General features: G+C 53.0%; 1 protein-coding gene across 1 annotated transcript in view; it reads left to right on the forward strand.

Annotated features, from left to right (window-relative positions):
- The window catches only part of ATP8B4 (ATPase phospholipid transporting 8B4 (putative)), a 78,276-nt gene extending 67,541 nt beyond the window's left edge, over window positions 1-10,735 (forward strand). Inside the window, exons 23-27 of the mRNA XM_038750365.1 lie at window positions 1,481-1,564; window positions 2,665-2,910; window positions 4,757-4,895; window positions 8,712-8,842; window positions 10,265-10,735. Coding sequence (XP_038606293.1) covers window positions 1,481-1,564; window positions 2,665-2,910; window positions 4,757-4,895; window positions 8,712-8,842; window positions 10,265-10,546 — 882 coding nt within the window. The 3' untranslated portion in view covers window positions 10,547-10,735. The remainder of the gene's footprint in view (window positions 1-1,480; window positions 1,565-2,664; window positions 2,911-4,756; window positions 4,896-8,711; window positions 8,843-10,264) is intronic.
- The last annotated feature ends 5,341 nt before the right edge of the window (window positions 10,736-16,076 follow it).

Below are 16,076 nucleotides of genomic sequence, written 5' to 3' on the forward strand. Positions count from 1 at the left end.
GACCAACCACCAACTCCTCCGACCATTTCTCCAGCCTGTTTCTCACCTCAGTCTGCAAGCCAGACCTGAAAGGACAACACTGGGGCTAGATAAGTCATGTTTGCTGGCCCACCCGCATCATTCATTCTCCTCAGTTATGAAGCAACTGGCGGCTAATCCGGGCACTCCCGATTCACATCATTCTGCACTGCTGTCTCTCAAATGGCTTCCCTGTCATCACAGCACCGGCTCCATCACTGGGATTGGCTGCAGGGCTCCTGGTTGTGAGGCACTTGGCTGCTGCCTGATGGGGATCCATCCTTTCTATTTATCACCATCATTCTTAACTGAGGAGAAGGATGAGGAGCTCCTAGGTCTTTATAACGAGGGGCATGCATTGTCGAAGAGATAAGGAAGTCACTGAGGCTCACTGGGAATCCTGGGCCTCATCCCTGTACCCTATCCCCACCCTTAACAGAAAAAAACAAGAAAGTGGGACAATCAGAATACTCTCTATCCTCAGGGCTGACATCCTCTTAAGGTACCTGAAATCCACAAAAGAGCAATTCTATCCAAGCAGAGGCTTCCAAAGGGCCAAGGGCCTGGGAGGCTAGAGCAGAAACTGTGCTGGGTGCTGCCAATGGGCAACACCACAGCACAACAGTATGACAAAAGCAGGTTCATGTGAGTGTGTGTATGCACAGTGAAGCCAGGCCCTTACTCCCACATCAGCCTTTTAGCCCCACAAGCATCCATGGATGAACCTCACTGACAGTGATGTCTTATATGAGCACAAAGCACGACTGTACAGATTATATACTTTAGTGACAGATTATATTTTGTTGATAGACTGAAAATGCATAAATGGGAAGGGTTAGGGCTCATCAGGCTAAAAAGATGCAGGCTGGGAGGGGTCAGGGTTAGATTTTTCAGAGCCAGGAATGAGGAGGGTAAGGAGAATATGGAATTGCTGTTCCCCAAATCCCACCTCCCCCACCAGGGTGAGGGGCCCCTACTAGAGCTGGAAGATACCAGCTTAGGATCCAACAGCAGGAGATACTTCTTCCCTCAGAGGGGTTGAGCATGTGGAATTTGCTCCCTCTGCAGCAAAAAATATCAGCAGGGTGAAGAGGGTTTTGGATTGATCCCTGGGTAAACCCAAGGAGAGACAGGGGTGCGGAATGGTCCATGTTGGGTCAGTGGGTGGAGACGGGAGAGTCGGGGTGTTGGATGGTCCATGTGGGCTCACTGGGAGACAGCTAGAGTTGGAGGGAGACAGAGTCAGGGGTGTTGGATAGTCCATGCTGGGTCACTGGAGGAGAGTCAGGGGTGTTGGACAGCCCATCCCTAACCAAGAAGGAGGGTGCCCAGGAGGACCGCCAGCACATGGTTCCTTCCAGTGACCTAATGGCTTTAGAAATACAGACTCCTAGGGTGGATGGGTGGTAGGCCCGACTCAGAGATTACTCAGAGTTAATGGTCTTTCTGTTCTTATTTTCAGACCGTTTATGACCAGTGGTTCATCACTCTTTACAATATCGTCTATACGTCACTACCAGTATTAGCCATGGGACTGTTTGATCAGGTACGTTCTCCCCTCTTAATAGCCTCTGATGGTAGTCAGCCTGGGCAGCAGGGGAAAGAGCCAGACAGCAGCTTTTCCAGGGTAAAGGGTGCCCTGTTAGGAAATGGATTTGTGTGTTTGTCCGGAGAACAGAGTCTCCCCGTGTCTGCATTCAGTCCAGCTGCTGCGGCTTCTCTGGGTCTGGATGCAGGTGTTCCAAAATGCCAATCTCCACAGGGTGAGTGAGATCTCTTCCCTGAAAATCAGTTCCAGGGCCCTTCTGCAACACCTCAGAGTCAGGGCAGCAAGTGGGCTCCCATTTGGCCACTGTGCCCTGGGAGATGGGCTCACTCACTGGGCCTGAAAGGAGCTCCATTGTTAAACTTTGGAGTCCTGCCTGCTGTCCCCAGGGGCCTCTGTAATGGGCCCAGTCCTGCCACCAGAGATCAGAACAGCCCAAGTCCGGCCAGGGAAAGGATGAGTGCAATGCACCGTGGGAAGCGGAAGGTCCTTCCAGTACCAGTGTCAGAAGGTCAAATTGAGTGATAACCACCTGCTCGGTCCATCCAGGGGCTGAGGATGACTTTCAGTCACCCTACTGGTCCTGAGCTCCTCCTCAGCGAACGTTCCTGGGCTCCTCCCAGTGAAGCCCAAGAGAGTCCTGGACTCCTGAGTGAGACTGTCTAGAGAAGGCTGGTCCCCGATAGGGGAGAGGGCAGGGGCCGACAGGACACGGCTACATCTTCTTGCTATTAGAATAAAAATAAATTTTGGACTTGTTAAGTGCTTACTATGTGTGAAGCACTGTTCTAAGTATTGGGATGGATACAAAATAATCAGGTTAGACCCAATCCCTGTCCCACATGGGGCTCACAGTTTAAATCACCATTTTACAGATGAGCTAACTGAGGCCCAGAAAAGTGAAGTGACTTGCCCAGAGTCCCCCAGCAGACAAGTGATGGAGTCAGAATTAGAACCCAGGTCCCCTGACTCCCAGACCCAGGCTCCTTCCACTAGGCCATGCTGCTTCCCAGACATCCTATTCCTCAGACCGGGGCCAAGAGTCAGCCTTTTAGCTCTTTCTCATTCTGTCCCTCCTTTCTCTCCCTGACTGCTGAAAGGATGTGAGTGAGCAGAGCAGTGTAGACTACCCCAAACTCTACGAGCCTGGACAACTGAATCTACTTTTCAACAAGCGCAAATTTTTCATTTGCATGGCCCATGGAGTCTACACCTCCCTCGCTCTCTTCTTCATCCCATATTGCACCTTCTGCGATACTGTGGGCAGTGACGGAAGGCATATCACAGATTACCAGTCATTCGCTGTCACAGTGGCCACTTCGCTAGTCATTGTCGTGAACATGCAGGTGAGAATGATGAAGCAAACAAAATCTCCTTGTCCCTGCCTGTTCCTTTGCTCCTGCCCCTCCTTCTCCCTCCACCTCTCTCTTCTCCCTCCTTCCTCTCCCCTGACCCTCCCTCCTCCTTCCATCCCCTCTCCTCCACATCGTCAGACCACACCAGTCCTAGATGGGTTGTCACAGAGAGAAGAAAATCCCAATGGTTGAAATTCAGCAGTCGACTTAGTTGGAGTCAGTGAGAGCTAGGGGAAATTAGAACTAAAATGACCCGTCACTGTAGAAGGGGCATGAGGATGGAGGGAGGAGGAAGAAGGGAGGAGGGAGGAGAGAGGAGGGAGGAGGAAGAAGATTGTTGGCTGTGGTAAAACTCTCTAAGTAAATTCTAAGTAATTCTTTGGGCTTTCTCTGAGAAGCAAGGTTCGTCTTAATTTCCCCTGAAGTCCACTGACCCCCAGGAACCACCCCTTGACTCTACATTTTTTTAAATGGTATTAGTTAAGTTCTTACTACATGCCAGGTACTGTATTAAGCACTGGAATAGATACAAGTTAATCAGGCCAGATACAGTCCCTTGTCTCCTATGGGGCTCACAGCCTTAATCCCCATTTTACAGATGAGGTAACTGAGACACAGAGAAAAGAAGTAACTTGCCCAAGGTCACACAGCAGACAAGTGGCAGCGCTAGGTTTAGAACCCAGGTCCTTCTGGCCCCCAGGCCCCTGCTTTATACACTAGGTCATACTGCTTCTATTCAGCATGGCTGCTGCTGTTCCATTCAGAAACCAATCCCGAAAGTCGGGGACCTTCCCACCCCCACTCCCCCACACCCAATTGGCTCCCACTGCCAGAATTCCCAAAGCTTGAGAAGTGAAAGGATCAGAAGGGACGCTCCACCCTGATCAGTCTATTGATCAATCAATTAAGTTCTGAGAAATGACAAAAGACAAAAGCAAAGCACAGGAAAAAGCGGGCCTTCTGAGGACCAACCAGGGGAGACTCAGGAGTAATCAGTCAGTCAATCAATTACGCCCACATTTGCCCTTCATAGTTTGGCAACCTTGAATCCTGCCCCCTCTCAGCCTCTCTTTTTTCCAAGACTGAACAGTCCTGACCCTTGTGGTCCTGAGGGTGGTGTGTCCCATCGACATGGCTGACGTTCCTTGGTCTGGGACAACAGGACAGAGACCCCACATGGGGAAACTGACAAGGGTGCTGGTGGTTGGCCCAGCACCAAGCACACTCTCACCTCCTGTCCCACTGTGTTCACCCAGGATCCAGAGGGCAGTGAGAGAGTCGGGGGGTGTGGGGGAAGCATGGCAGGGGTCCCAGGCAGGTTTTGCCCATGTTAGCCAGCACTGGGCAGAACCAAGAGTAGAACCTATGTCTTCTGGTTCCCCAAACTGTGCTTCATCCACTGGATTCACAGCAGGGCTGGAAAATTTCATTTTTATCTATGCTGCTGTGGAAATTCCTGCAAAGGTGAACACGGCAGACCTTGGGGTTTTGAAGACAGGAGAGCTGGCACTTAAACCAAGATAATGCTGAATTGTCAAGGCATGTCTGGGAGTTCCTGAGCCAGGATTCACTCAGGACCCTTGCTGCTTTCCTACCTCAAACTCCCTCAACTGGCTTTGAGGGTAAGGCTGCTGATTGTACTTGGACACTCCGGGGAGGCCTGTATGTGCCCCAGCAGCGAGGGAGAACATGGGCCCCACCCCAAAATGGCCAGACTCAATGACAGCCACCCTGGCCCTCCCCATTTGTCAAATAGAAAGGGGTGCCCTCAGTTCCTCCCTCCCTCCCTCTCTCCCTTCCTCGGAGGCCTGATGGCCACTCTCACTGTGTCTGACAGATAGTCTTGGATACAAGCTACTGGACGGTCATCAATCACCTGTTCATCTGGGGCAGCATTGCAATGTATTTCTCTATCCTGTTCACGATGCAGAGCACTGGCCTCTTCAAAATATTCCCCAAGCAGTTCCCGTTTGTAGGTGAGTATTGGCTCATCAGTCACCCCCGTCTCCCTCGTCCAGATCTCAAGAAAGGGCTTCCCAGTAGCCGGATGGGTGGTGGTGACATTGGCTGTTTTTCCCAAAGCCCTGGCACTGAGGGGTCTCACTGAGCGATGCCCCCATATGTGCCATGTACTGCCAGAGGGCAAAGGGCTAGCTAGTAGCTTCCAATCTATCAATCAGTGGTATTTGTTGAGCACTTACTGTGTACAGAGCACTGTACTAAGCACTTGGGAGCATTTAATACAACTGAGTTGATAGTTATGTTTCCTGCCCACAATTAGCTTACAGTCTAGAGGATTGTAGACTAAAGGACTCCACAACCACTGAAGCTACTGCTGCTGCTGCCACCTCCACATGGCTGCCACTGTTCCTGCCACTGCCACCCCTATGGGTGCTGACTGCCACAGGCAGCTGTGGTAGCTACAACACCACCAGCTTCCTGGCAGAATCACCTATGAATGTCTGCAGGTGCACTCTGGGTCCAGACAGGTCAGGGCTACCAGAGGTGCAGAGTCGGACTCCCTCCTCTCTGAAGGCCATGCCAACACTGGGAGGAAAGGGCAGAGCTCCCGTGGGTGGGTGTGGCAGATATGACATCATCACTAGGGGTCTTATCCCTTCACTCCCATGCCTCGCTAACTCCAGGGACATTCTTCTGACCCTAGGGAAGTGCCTTCCTTCCTGCCTTCAAGGGAGGGGGGCCTGACATTAAGGGGACAACCTAGGTTTCCTCTTACCCCAGAGGCAGCGCGGGTTGACCCACTGGCCTAGGCCAGGTGCAGCCCCCAGTCAGCACACTGGCCTAGAGCCAGGCAGCAGTCCCCAGATGTTCAGTACACAGCCTAGACCCAGGCCAAGCCCTTAGGCAGCACACCAGCCTAGAGCCAGGTGGCAGCCCCTGGCCACCGAGCAGAACAGTCTGGAGCCAGGCATAGCCCCCAACCTCCCTGCACAGCAGCCTAGAGCTAGGCAATAGGCCCCAGGCACCCAGCACTGAGTCTAGAGACATGGAGCAACCCCTAGGTTTCCAATACAGCAGCACAGAGATAGGCAGCAGCCACCAGGTCCCAGCACAGCAACCTAAAGACAGGCAGCAGCCCAAGACAGGCAGCAGCCCCCAAGCGCCAGCCCAGGGTCTAGAGACAAGGAGCAACCCCTAGGCTCCCAGTACAGCAGCCCAGAGACAGGCAGCAGCCACCAGATGGCCATCACAGTGGCCTAAAGACAGGCAGCAGCACCTGCACACCCAGTATGGCAGCTTAGAGTGAGGCACAGCCCCCAGCCACCACCCCAAGCTGGACTGAGGCGCAGACCGCAACTGGTTGGCACAGCAGACTGGAACCCGATGGCAACCCAGATGGCAGTTCCAGAGAGCCGGTTCTCAGCCCATGAGTACAGATGAGGAAATCTTTCAATGACTCAATTGTGCTGCTTGTGCAACAGAAACACTCTTGTGTTTAACCACACATTGCAACTGGGTGAGGCTGTGGGCTAGAAACGAGGACGTGCGCACAGGGAAGTTGAACTCGAAGCTCTTTCTTTTTTTGGTCTTCTTTGTTGCCAACGATTAAAGTTCACAGAGTTGGCCCGAGGCCTGGGGCCCAGGGCCATGACAACCCACGTGGTGGGACTGGAACTCCAGGCGGGGACACAGGCCCTTCCTCCTCCACTTCTGCTGTAGCCGCTGCAACCGGCAAGCAACAGAGATGGCTTCGTTGCACAGGCCAATCCAGGCATGGATACCCGGGCGGGTTCTGGCCAGACTCTCCAAGGCCAGATCAACACTGGATCTACAGCCAGCAGCTAAGCTGAGCATAGGCTTTAAGTGCAGTTCACGGTCCTGGCCCCACCTGGAGGCTCTAACTAAGTCTCAAGGAGCATTTGATTCCTTGAGCCCAGTTTGTTTATGGTTGTGTGGAAGAGTCTGCTGGAATCACCTGGAGTCAGCTGGGGGGATGCAGAATGATTCTCCAGAGAGGAGGTTTCCCAGGAGAGATGGACCGGCCCCCCACTGCCCCACCTGAGCCCCGGGGCCAGGTGGCCATGGGATTCTGTTTCTGGAGTGTTTGGAGTGGACAGGGGAGTGGCCAGGGAAGTGTCTCAGTCAGGTGGGGCTCTGCCCCATCAACATCCAAACCCAGAAAGCCGATCGGGTCTGCGAGTTTCCAGGAAGCCAGAGGGGCCTCCGCCTCCCCTGGGGTGTGGAGCGTGGGGGTCAGGGTGTTCTGGCCTGTCCCCGGTTCTCTGCCTACCACAGTCCTTGTCCTCACTGAGGCTGTTGGCAGGGCAACTGATCCCTCAACCTCCCTGCCCCACCCCCCCCGACACCCCACCCCCACAGAGCAACAGGATCAAGGGCCTGAGGCTTATATAGAGACTTTTTAGGCTGAAATCAATCAGTGACAGTTATGTATTGAACACCTACAGTGTGCAGAACACTGTCCTAAGCATTTGGAAGAGCACAATACAAGAGTTACACAACCACATTAAAACACCAGCAGCAGTGGCTGCATTTTTGAGGTGTTGCTACCGTCCTTGGGAAAACTACCTGCAGAGGTCAAAATTCCTTTTAGTCCAAGAGTTTTAATCCTCTGATGGATTTATGCTGGAAGGCTTGCTGTCTGTGTCCTCAGCCGGCAGGGACAGGGGTGGCGGGGTGGGGGTGGCTACCCGGGGAAAAATGGGTTTCCTGCCACTTAGTCTGAACTTGCAGCCCTCCAGCTCCAGAGGAGGTCCTTTGCCCCGAGAGGGAGGTGGGTTTGGGGAATAGAAATTCCATGTTCACCTGTCCTCCCTGCTTTTTGGCTCTGTGAAGTCCAACCCTGTCCCGTCCTTGTCCCCCTCCCCACCAAGCCTGCAGAGTGCTGATCCTCTCGGTTATTTGAGGCCCTGAAAAATAAGAAGAAAGAGTTGTGGTATTTGTTAAGTGCTTACTATGTGCCAAACACTGTACTAAATGCTAGGATAATAATAATAATAATAATAATGGCATTTATTAAGCGCTTCCTATGTGCAAAGCACTGTTCTAAGCACTGGGGAGGTTACAAGGTGATCAGATTGTCCCATAGGGGGCTCACAGTCTTAATCCCCATTTTACAGATTGGGGTAACTGAGGCCCAGAGAAGTGAAGTGACTTGCCCAAAGTCACACAGCTAACAATTGGCAGAGTGGGGATTTGAACCCATGATCTCTGACTCCAAAGGCCGTGCTCTGTCCACTGAGCCATGCTGCTTCTCGATAGATACAAGATAATCAGGTCGGACATAGTGGCATCCCACATGGGGCTGGCTCAAATCCCCGCTCTGCCAATTATCAGCTGTGTGACTTTGGGCAAGTCACTTCACTTCTCTGGGCCTCAGTTCCCTCATCTGTAAAATGGGGATTAAGACTGTGAGCCCCTTGTGGGACAACCTGATCACCTTGTAACCTCCCCAGCGCTTAGCACAGTGCTTTGCACATAGTAAGCGCTTAATAAATGCCATTATTATCATTATTATTATTATTATGGGGCTAACAGTCTAAGAAGGAGGGAGAACATATTAAATCCCCATTTTACAGATGAGGAAACTGAGTCAAAGAGACATTAAATGACTTGCCCAAAGTTATGCAATAGGCAGGTGGTGGAGCCAGGCCTAGAACCCAGGACTCTTCTGGATTTCCTTGTGGGAGGACACTGCAGAGGGGACTGTGCTGAGCCTGAGGATATGGGCCAAATTACTAACTGATTGGTGGGTTGGTGGTTAGCATTAAGCCTTTCTCCCTGACCTCTGTCTTTGGTGTTCAATTCCCCAGGAAACGCCCGCCAGTCCCTGGCCCAGAAGAGTGTTTGGCTGGTCATAGGCCTCACCACGGTGGTCTCGGCAATGCCGGTGGTGGTGTTCCGGTTTCTGAAGATGGATTTGAATCCAACACTGAGTGACCAAGTGAGTCCCGCGGCCATCTGAAGACGTGACCATGGCTCCAGGGTGACTCCTTGGCCCCTGGACCTGCTTGTCCTTCTCCAAGACCCAGCACAGCTGTAGCCTTGGCTACCCCTGACCCCATCCTCCCTCGCCACATCCCCCACTTCCTTCTCCCCTTTCTCTCACCATCATCTTCTCAACCACAGAGCTGTCTAAGTCCCTCTGGACCGGCTGGGGTTTCTGGTGCACAGCTCACCATGGGAATGGATTCCCCATGGTCACCCCCTACTGTGTGCTCTCACCCTGCCGCCTTCCAACTCCAGTGGGGGCCCACTGCCCTGGGGGCAGGGTGTGGTGGGGTTTGGGGAATAAATTCTGTGTCTGTCCTGCCCACCCACTTCCTGGCTCTGTGAGCTCCAGCCCTGCCCCCTCCCAGCCTGCATCTGTTCAGCCTGTGGAGCCCTGACCCCAACGTGGCCTAATGGACAGAGCACAGGCCTGGGAATCAGAAGGACCTGGGTTCTAGTCCCGGCTCTGCCACATGTCTGTTGTGTGACCTTGGGCAAACCACTTAACTTATTTGTGTCTCAGTTACCTCATTTGTAAAATGGGGATAAGGGTGTGAGCCCCATGTGAGACAGAAAATGTGTCCAACCTGATTAACTGGTATCTACCCCAATGTTTAGAACAGCGCATGGCACAAGTGCTTAACAAGTACCATAAGTATTATCTTTATACAGAAGTTTCTACATCCCATCGATCACCCTGTTGGGCTGTAGTGACTAGGGGACATGCAGTATCCAGTGTTCCAGATGTGGGGACATCAGATTTGCACATGAGGTCCAGACAAAGCCTCTCCTTGCATCCCTCTCTCCTGTCCTGGTGGCAGCTGGAATCCATTGGTTGTTTTGGCTGCTGCTGCCATGGCACATTCTGTGGACAGAGGGGAAAGAATCAACAATGGTGTTTCTGAGCTTTCTCTCTAAAGCTGTATCTGAAGGTTCCAAACCCACCTTCCCAGGGTAGGGGTTTGGACTATTTGTCCCCTCGGGTGCTCCCTTGAAATGGCTCAGCCTGTAGTCCCCTGGCCCTGCCCACCTGACAGACAGCAGACGAGGAGTGTCAGAGCCATTGTTTCCCACCAAACATGATCCTATTTATCCAGGGTTGGCGGGGAGACAGGAGGTGGTGGGTGGGGTGGCGAGGGGGGGCCAGAAAGGGGCGTCTCTGTCCCAGAGGTGATGATGAGGTCTGCCTTCCAAAGTCCTCTATAATCCAGGGTGCTGGCCGAGCGCTTGGTGTGGATGGGGAACGAATGGTCTTTCAGCTGCGGATGTTTGGTGGGCGGCGGGAGCCTGAGTTTCTCCCTCCAGGCCTTCCGGTGGTGAGGTTGGGGCTCCCCCTGCCCATCTGCTGATCTGTCCATCCTACCTATGATCCCAGGTCCGACGCCTGCAGAGAGCCAGGAAGAGGGCTGGACCCCGTCCGAAGAATGCTGGTCAGGCCCGGAGGTCTAGCTCCCGGCGGTCAGGATATGCTTTTGCACACCAAGAGGGCTTCGGGGAACTGATCACATCTGGAAAGAACATGCGTGTGACGATGCTGCCTGCCTCATCAGGGCTGGGAAAGACGCTGCATAATGGCCCGAGCTGGATTGAAAATCTGCGCAAAAAAACTCCAGACGCAGCCACCAGTGTTATCCATGAGCACTTGGTGAAGCTGTGAGGCCCAAGTCAACTGAACTGCATGGTTGGTGGTTTGCAAAGGTGCAGTGATCTGTCACTGAGTTTAGGGCTGGGCATTTGCTCCCTGAAGTGCCTCTCTCCCTTACCCCCCTTCCCTGCAACCCAGGGAGGCCTAAGCTGCTGATCTCACCCTGAGAGGGAGTGGAGAGCTAGAAACACCACGATGGGGTTGGGGGTGGGCCCTGCTTCTTTCTTCTAGGAGCAGCTGGGGCTGGGGGGTCAGAAGTGGTGGGGGTGAGCTAGGATCTAGAGCTGGGGGAGGTTGGAGCTCTGGAGGAGGAGGCAGGGAGTCTGGAGCACGGGGCAGAAAGGGATGGGGGCAGATTAGGGATCCAGAGTTGGGGGGCTGGGGGCTGGAGCAAAACAGGGGACAGGGATCTAGAGCAGAAGTGAGGATGTCTATATCCAAAAGAGGTAGGGGACTAGAAAGGAGAGGGGCTGCAGTCTAGATCACATGAGGGCTGTTGTCTAGTGCAGAGCAGGGGGGCAGTTTGGGTGTGACCTGTTTTTTCTAGGTTCACTGGAGTTTGGGGGGACCTTAGAACTGTTTACATGAGCCGTTTGTGTCCATTTCTTATCAAGAAGCCTTTTTGTAAGGGGCCCAATCACGTTTGTAAAGGGTTTTATCATTTGTTAATTCCACATTTTGCACCAATAAAAACTTGCTGAAGCACTGGGGAGTTTCATGGTGAGCCACATGTCTGTTGCCAGGAAAGACCCTCAGTTCTGCCACTGATCCAGTTGTCCTCCTGCCTGCCTGTCTCAGTCCTGCAGAAGGAGTGCCAGAGGTGGGGGTGGGGGGCTGGGGACTGTGCAGACCACTGTCTCCAGCGGGACTGCCCTGGGAGCCTGGGGTACAGGGGCGGGGAGGACAGTTCCGTCTGTCTGGAGTACCCAAGGGACCAGAGTGGCTCCGGCTTCAATAGTCACCCGATAGCCTCGAGCTTTACCCCTCACCCTCGGGGCACGGGAAAGTGAGTCACCGTTTACCACCAACAAGGAAGCCCCACTCTGCATTGAAGGTTGACGTTGGCTCTTTGGCAATTTCAGCCATAGACAAGATAGCATCCAGCCAGCCAAGGACAAATGAATAATCTGGATTCCCAAGAACCACTTCCTGCAGAGTCATTGCTCAGACCCATCATTTCAATCTTTCTATGGCTGCCCAGGCCTGTGTGAATGAAACTCACTGGAGAGCCTCCTGGGCATGGTCAGACTCTGGCCTTTGGGAAAGGAAGGGTGGACTCTCCTCCCTGGGCCCCAGGTCTGCCGTCTCAGCCCACCTCAAATCGGACAAGATCCTGATATCTCGACTCTGCAAACCAGAACCAGACCTGGAACCACAGCCAACGGTCACCTAACTCTCATATGTCCAAGCTCCAGCCCAGCAGTCTGGCAGTCCCAGGCCCAGCACCTGTGCCTGCACCTTTCGCTGCTATAGTGGGGAGACATCTCAGGCCCTGTGCCTGCCCCTGCTCCTTCCCCTGCTATGAGGGGGAGGAGGAGGACTGCTCCTGCTCCCTCCCCTTCTACAAAGGGACGATAAAGGGGAAGGCAGAGCCCCAGGAAGGGAGCTGGGGCAGGGAGGGAAGAGAGCTGCTCACTCCCAGGAGAGCCCAGGGCTGCATCTTGGCTCACGGCAGTGTCGGGAATCAGTCACCCCGTCGGTTCCCCAAAGATGAAGGCCCTTCACCTGCCATAAAACCCTCTGGGCTCAGTGGCCAGTAAACAGCCCCAGGACAGCATGCCAGTGGACTTCCTGCCTCTGCCAAGGGGTCCGGTCTCCAAACTTAGAGTGTGTTATAATCAATCAATCAATCGTATTTATTGAGTGCTTACTATTTGCAAGGCACAGTACTAAATGCTAGGGAGAGTACAACACAACAATGTAATGGACACATTCCCTGCCCACAACGGGCTTACAATAATAATAATAATAATAATAATAATAATGGCATTTATTAAGCGCTTTCTATGTGCAAAGCACTGTTCTAAGCGCTGGGGGGGATACAGTGTGATCAAGTTGTCCCACGTGGGGCTCACAGTCTTAATCCCCATTTTTACAGATGAGGTCACTGAGGCTCAGAGAAGTTAAGTGACTTGCCCAAGGTCTCACAGCAGACTGTGTGACTACAATGAGGAGGGGGAGATAGACATTAATATAAATGAATACATTACAAATGGACCTTAGTGCTATGGGGCTGGGATGGGGAAGATGAATAAAGAGAGCAAGGTCAGGGTGATGCGGAAGAGACTGGAAAACAAAAACATGAGGGCTTTGTCAGGGCAGGCCTCTTGGAGGAGATATGCCTTCAATAAGGCTGTGAAGGTGGAGAGAGGAATTGTCATGATAATCAGTCATATTTATTGAGTGTTTATTATGTGCAGAGCACTGTACTAAGCCTTTAGGAAAGTACAAGATAATTAGCAGACATGTTCCCTGCCCATAATGAGCTTACAGTCTATAATGATAATACTAATACTAACAAACAATGGGGTTTTTTTTAGCGCTTATGTGCAGAGTACTGTACTAAGTGCTTGGGAGAGTACATTACAATAGAATCAGCAGACATGCTCCCTGCTCACAATGAGCTTATAGTTAAGGAATAATAATATTGACAATGATAATAATAATAATGGTACTTGTTACATGTTTGCTATAAGTCAAAAACTGTACTATTAGGGTAGATATGAGACAATCAGGTTGGACACAGTCCCTGTGCCACATGAATCTCACAGTTTAAGGGGCTGGAAGAACAGGTATTGAATCCTCATTTTATGGATGAGGAAACTGAGGCACTGAGAAAGTAAGTGATTTACCCAGTGTCACACTCAGCAGGCAAGTGGCAGATCCAGGATTAGACCCCAGGTCCTCTGACTACCCCCAGGGCTCTTTCCTCTAGGCAACACTGCTTCTTCAAGGGCAAGGGCCCAGGTCACTGATGAGGCAGTTCTTCAGCAACAAGCATGACTGCAGTAGGTCCACTGTCCGAGGGTGAACCCCGAGGGCAGGGGCCGGGCACAGGAAGGGGCAGGGGCAGGGTGTGGGTGGGTGCCAGTCATGAGTGGGGACAGGGCACAGGAGGGGGCTGGCCATAGGCAGAGACTAGGTGCAACTGGAGCCCAGAGTGGAGTTGGGGTAAGGGGGGATGGGGGCTGGTGGAACAAACAGCAAAACCTGCTGTAAGTTCAACCCCTACCACCCAGCATCTCTGCTGCTGCCTCCAGCTCCATCATGCAGGGGCTGAGCAGGGTGGGGAAGAGAGCGACTATGAACAAGCCCAGAAAGGACCCAGATGGGGGGCACGAGGGGAACTGCCACCAGAGGGTGGGGTGGAGCTGGGGGAAGGGCGGCTACCGCCAGGTTGGGGGGCTACTGTCAGGGGAGGGAGAGTTGGGGGGGGGGGGGTTCACAGGGGCAGGATCTGTGGCCAATGTGGAGCATTAAATGGGGACTGGGCCCCATGTAAGGTCACATTTGCGTTCCTCTCTGGGCCACTTAGGCTCCGGCGCTTGGAAGCTCCGGTTGAGCAGAGAGCAGGTGGGTTGGAGCAGAAGACTGAGGAAAGCCCCCTAGAATTTTCCCCTTGGATTCTGACCACTGCCTGGCCTGGCCTGGTCTGGCCCGGCCTGTACCGTTCTGCAGCCAGGTGGGGGCAGGGCTCGGGGCACGGTAGGGAAAGAGTCAGTCCACTTCATTCCCTCCCCTCATCCTCCCTGCAATGGGGCTGGACCCCCATCCCCAGGCGAGGAATGAAGTCCCTGACCCTGAGAGCCACCTTCCCTCCCCCGGCCATCTGATGTTAAATCCAGCCCGCATGTGATGCTGACAAAGCTGCTGGAGGAGCCGGACATGGTCCCCAAGGTGGGACCAGGTTTGAGCACCAGGGAGGAGGTCAGAAAGTGCCACCACCACTTTACACACCTGCACTTTGGCCCAGGGCCTTATGCCACACTCTGCCTGACTGTCAGACCCTCTGACCAGCTCCCACAGGATATGCTGGCCTTCTGGACTCGGTTTCCTCCTACAATAATGATAATAATGATGGTATTTGTTTAGCACTTACTATGTGCAAAGCACTGTTCTAAGCACTGGGTACAAGATACAAGGTCATCAAGTTGTCCCATGTAGGGCTCAGTCTTAATCCTCATTTTACAGATAAGGTAACTGAGGCACAGAAAAATTAAGTGACTTGCCCAAAGTCACGCAGCTGATAAATAGCAGAGCCATGATTAGAACCCACAACCTCTTACTCCCAAGCCCATGCTCTCTCCACTAAGCCATGCTGCTTCTCTGAGAGCTATCATGACATCATTGGTTAGGTACTGCTTTGGTCACACAGACTTCTGGAACAGCATGAAGCTCAGGGTGCAATTTTGGATGGGGATCTGTCTTTCCAGGTGCAGGCTGCTACAGTATCTTGGCAGCCGTGGCATTGATCTACAGCTTCTAGGCCACCAGGATGGCCAAATGTTCTCCAGCCAGAGGATGAGAGAGCAGCGGCTGCGAGAGCCTGCAGCCAGTCTACTCACACTGGCCAGCCGGGGAGGGGAGCTTTCCTGGGATGGTGGCTCCTTTGGGGCCAGAGGCCATGTTTAATTTTCAACTGTATATTTTTTTCCCAATGCTTAACCAGGTACTCTGTATCTAGTAAACACTTTACAAATTCCTGCTCCCACTCCAGGAGATAGTTCTCCTCGGAACAATTCACTGTGTCCAAATGCACCTAGAGGTGGAGTCATTCCCCCCCGAGGGGAGGGGCTTGCAGGCAGCGATGCAACCAGAAGACCCTAAAGGAGTAAGTTTTCACGGGTCCTGGAAAACTGGACTGTGTGTGTGCTCACCTTCACATGTATGATTGTGGGGGTGCTTAGCGGAAAGGGCATGGGCTTGGGTGTCAGAGGACGTGCGTTCTAATTCTGCTCCTCCACTTGTCTGTTGTGTGAACTTGGACAAGCCACTTAACGTCTCTGTGCCTTGGTTCCCTCATCTGTAAAATGGGGATTAACACTGGGAGCCCTACCTGGGGCAACCTGATTACCTTGTATCTACTCCAGCACTTACAACAGTGCTTGGGATGTAGTAAGTGCTTAACAAATGCTCTTATTATTATTATTATTATTGGTGCACCCGTGTGTGCTGCTGCTGAACAGGTGCACCCACCATTCAGGTACCTAGGTGCAGCTGGAGGAAAGCCTCATTTTCTGGAGCAAGCCGGGATTGAGCCAGAATTCATCCACCTGCCCAGCTCCATCCAGGCCTAGGGCCAGGAGAGCCAACACAGTGCAGGTAGGGGCCGGGGCATCCTAGTGTAGCGGGGATGGGGACCAGGGCAGCCTGGCATGGGAGTGATGGGGGGGCACTGCTGAGATGGGGGCCAGGGCAGCCCGGAGCGGCGGCAATAGGGGTCAGGGCAGCTTGGCATTGGGGTGGGATGGATAGGAGTTGGGGCAGCCCAGTGCCACAGGGAAGGGTCCTGGGGCAGTCAGCACAGTGGGGATAGGGACCG

Source organism: Tachyglossus aculeatus, chromosome 8, assembly GCF_015852505.1.
Source record: "Tachyglossus aculeatus isolate mTacAcu1 chromosome 8, mTacAcu1.pri, whole genome shotgun sequence".
NCBI lineage: Eukaryota > Metazoa > Chordata > Mammalia > Monotremata > Tachyglossidae > Tachyglossus > Tachyglossus aculeatus.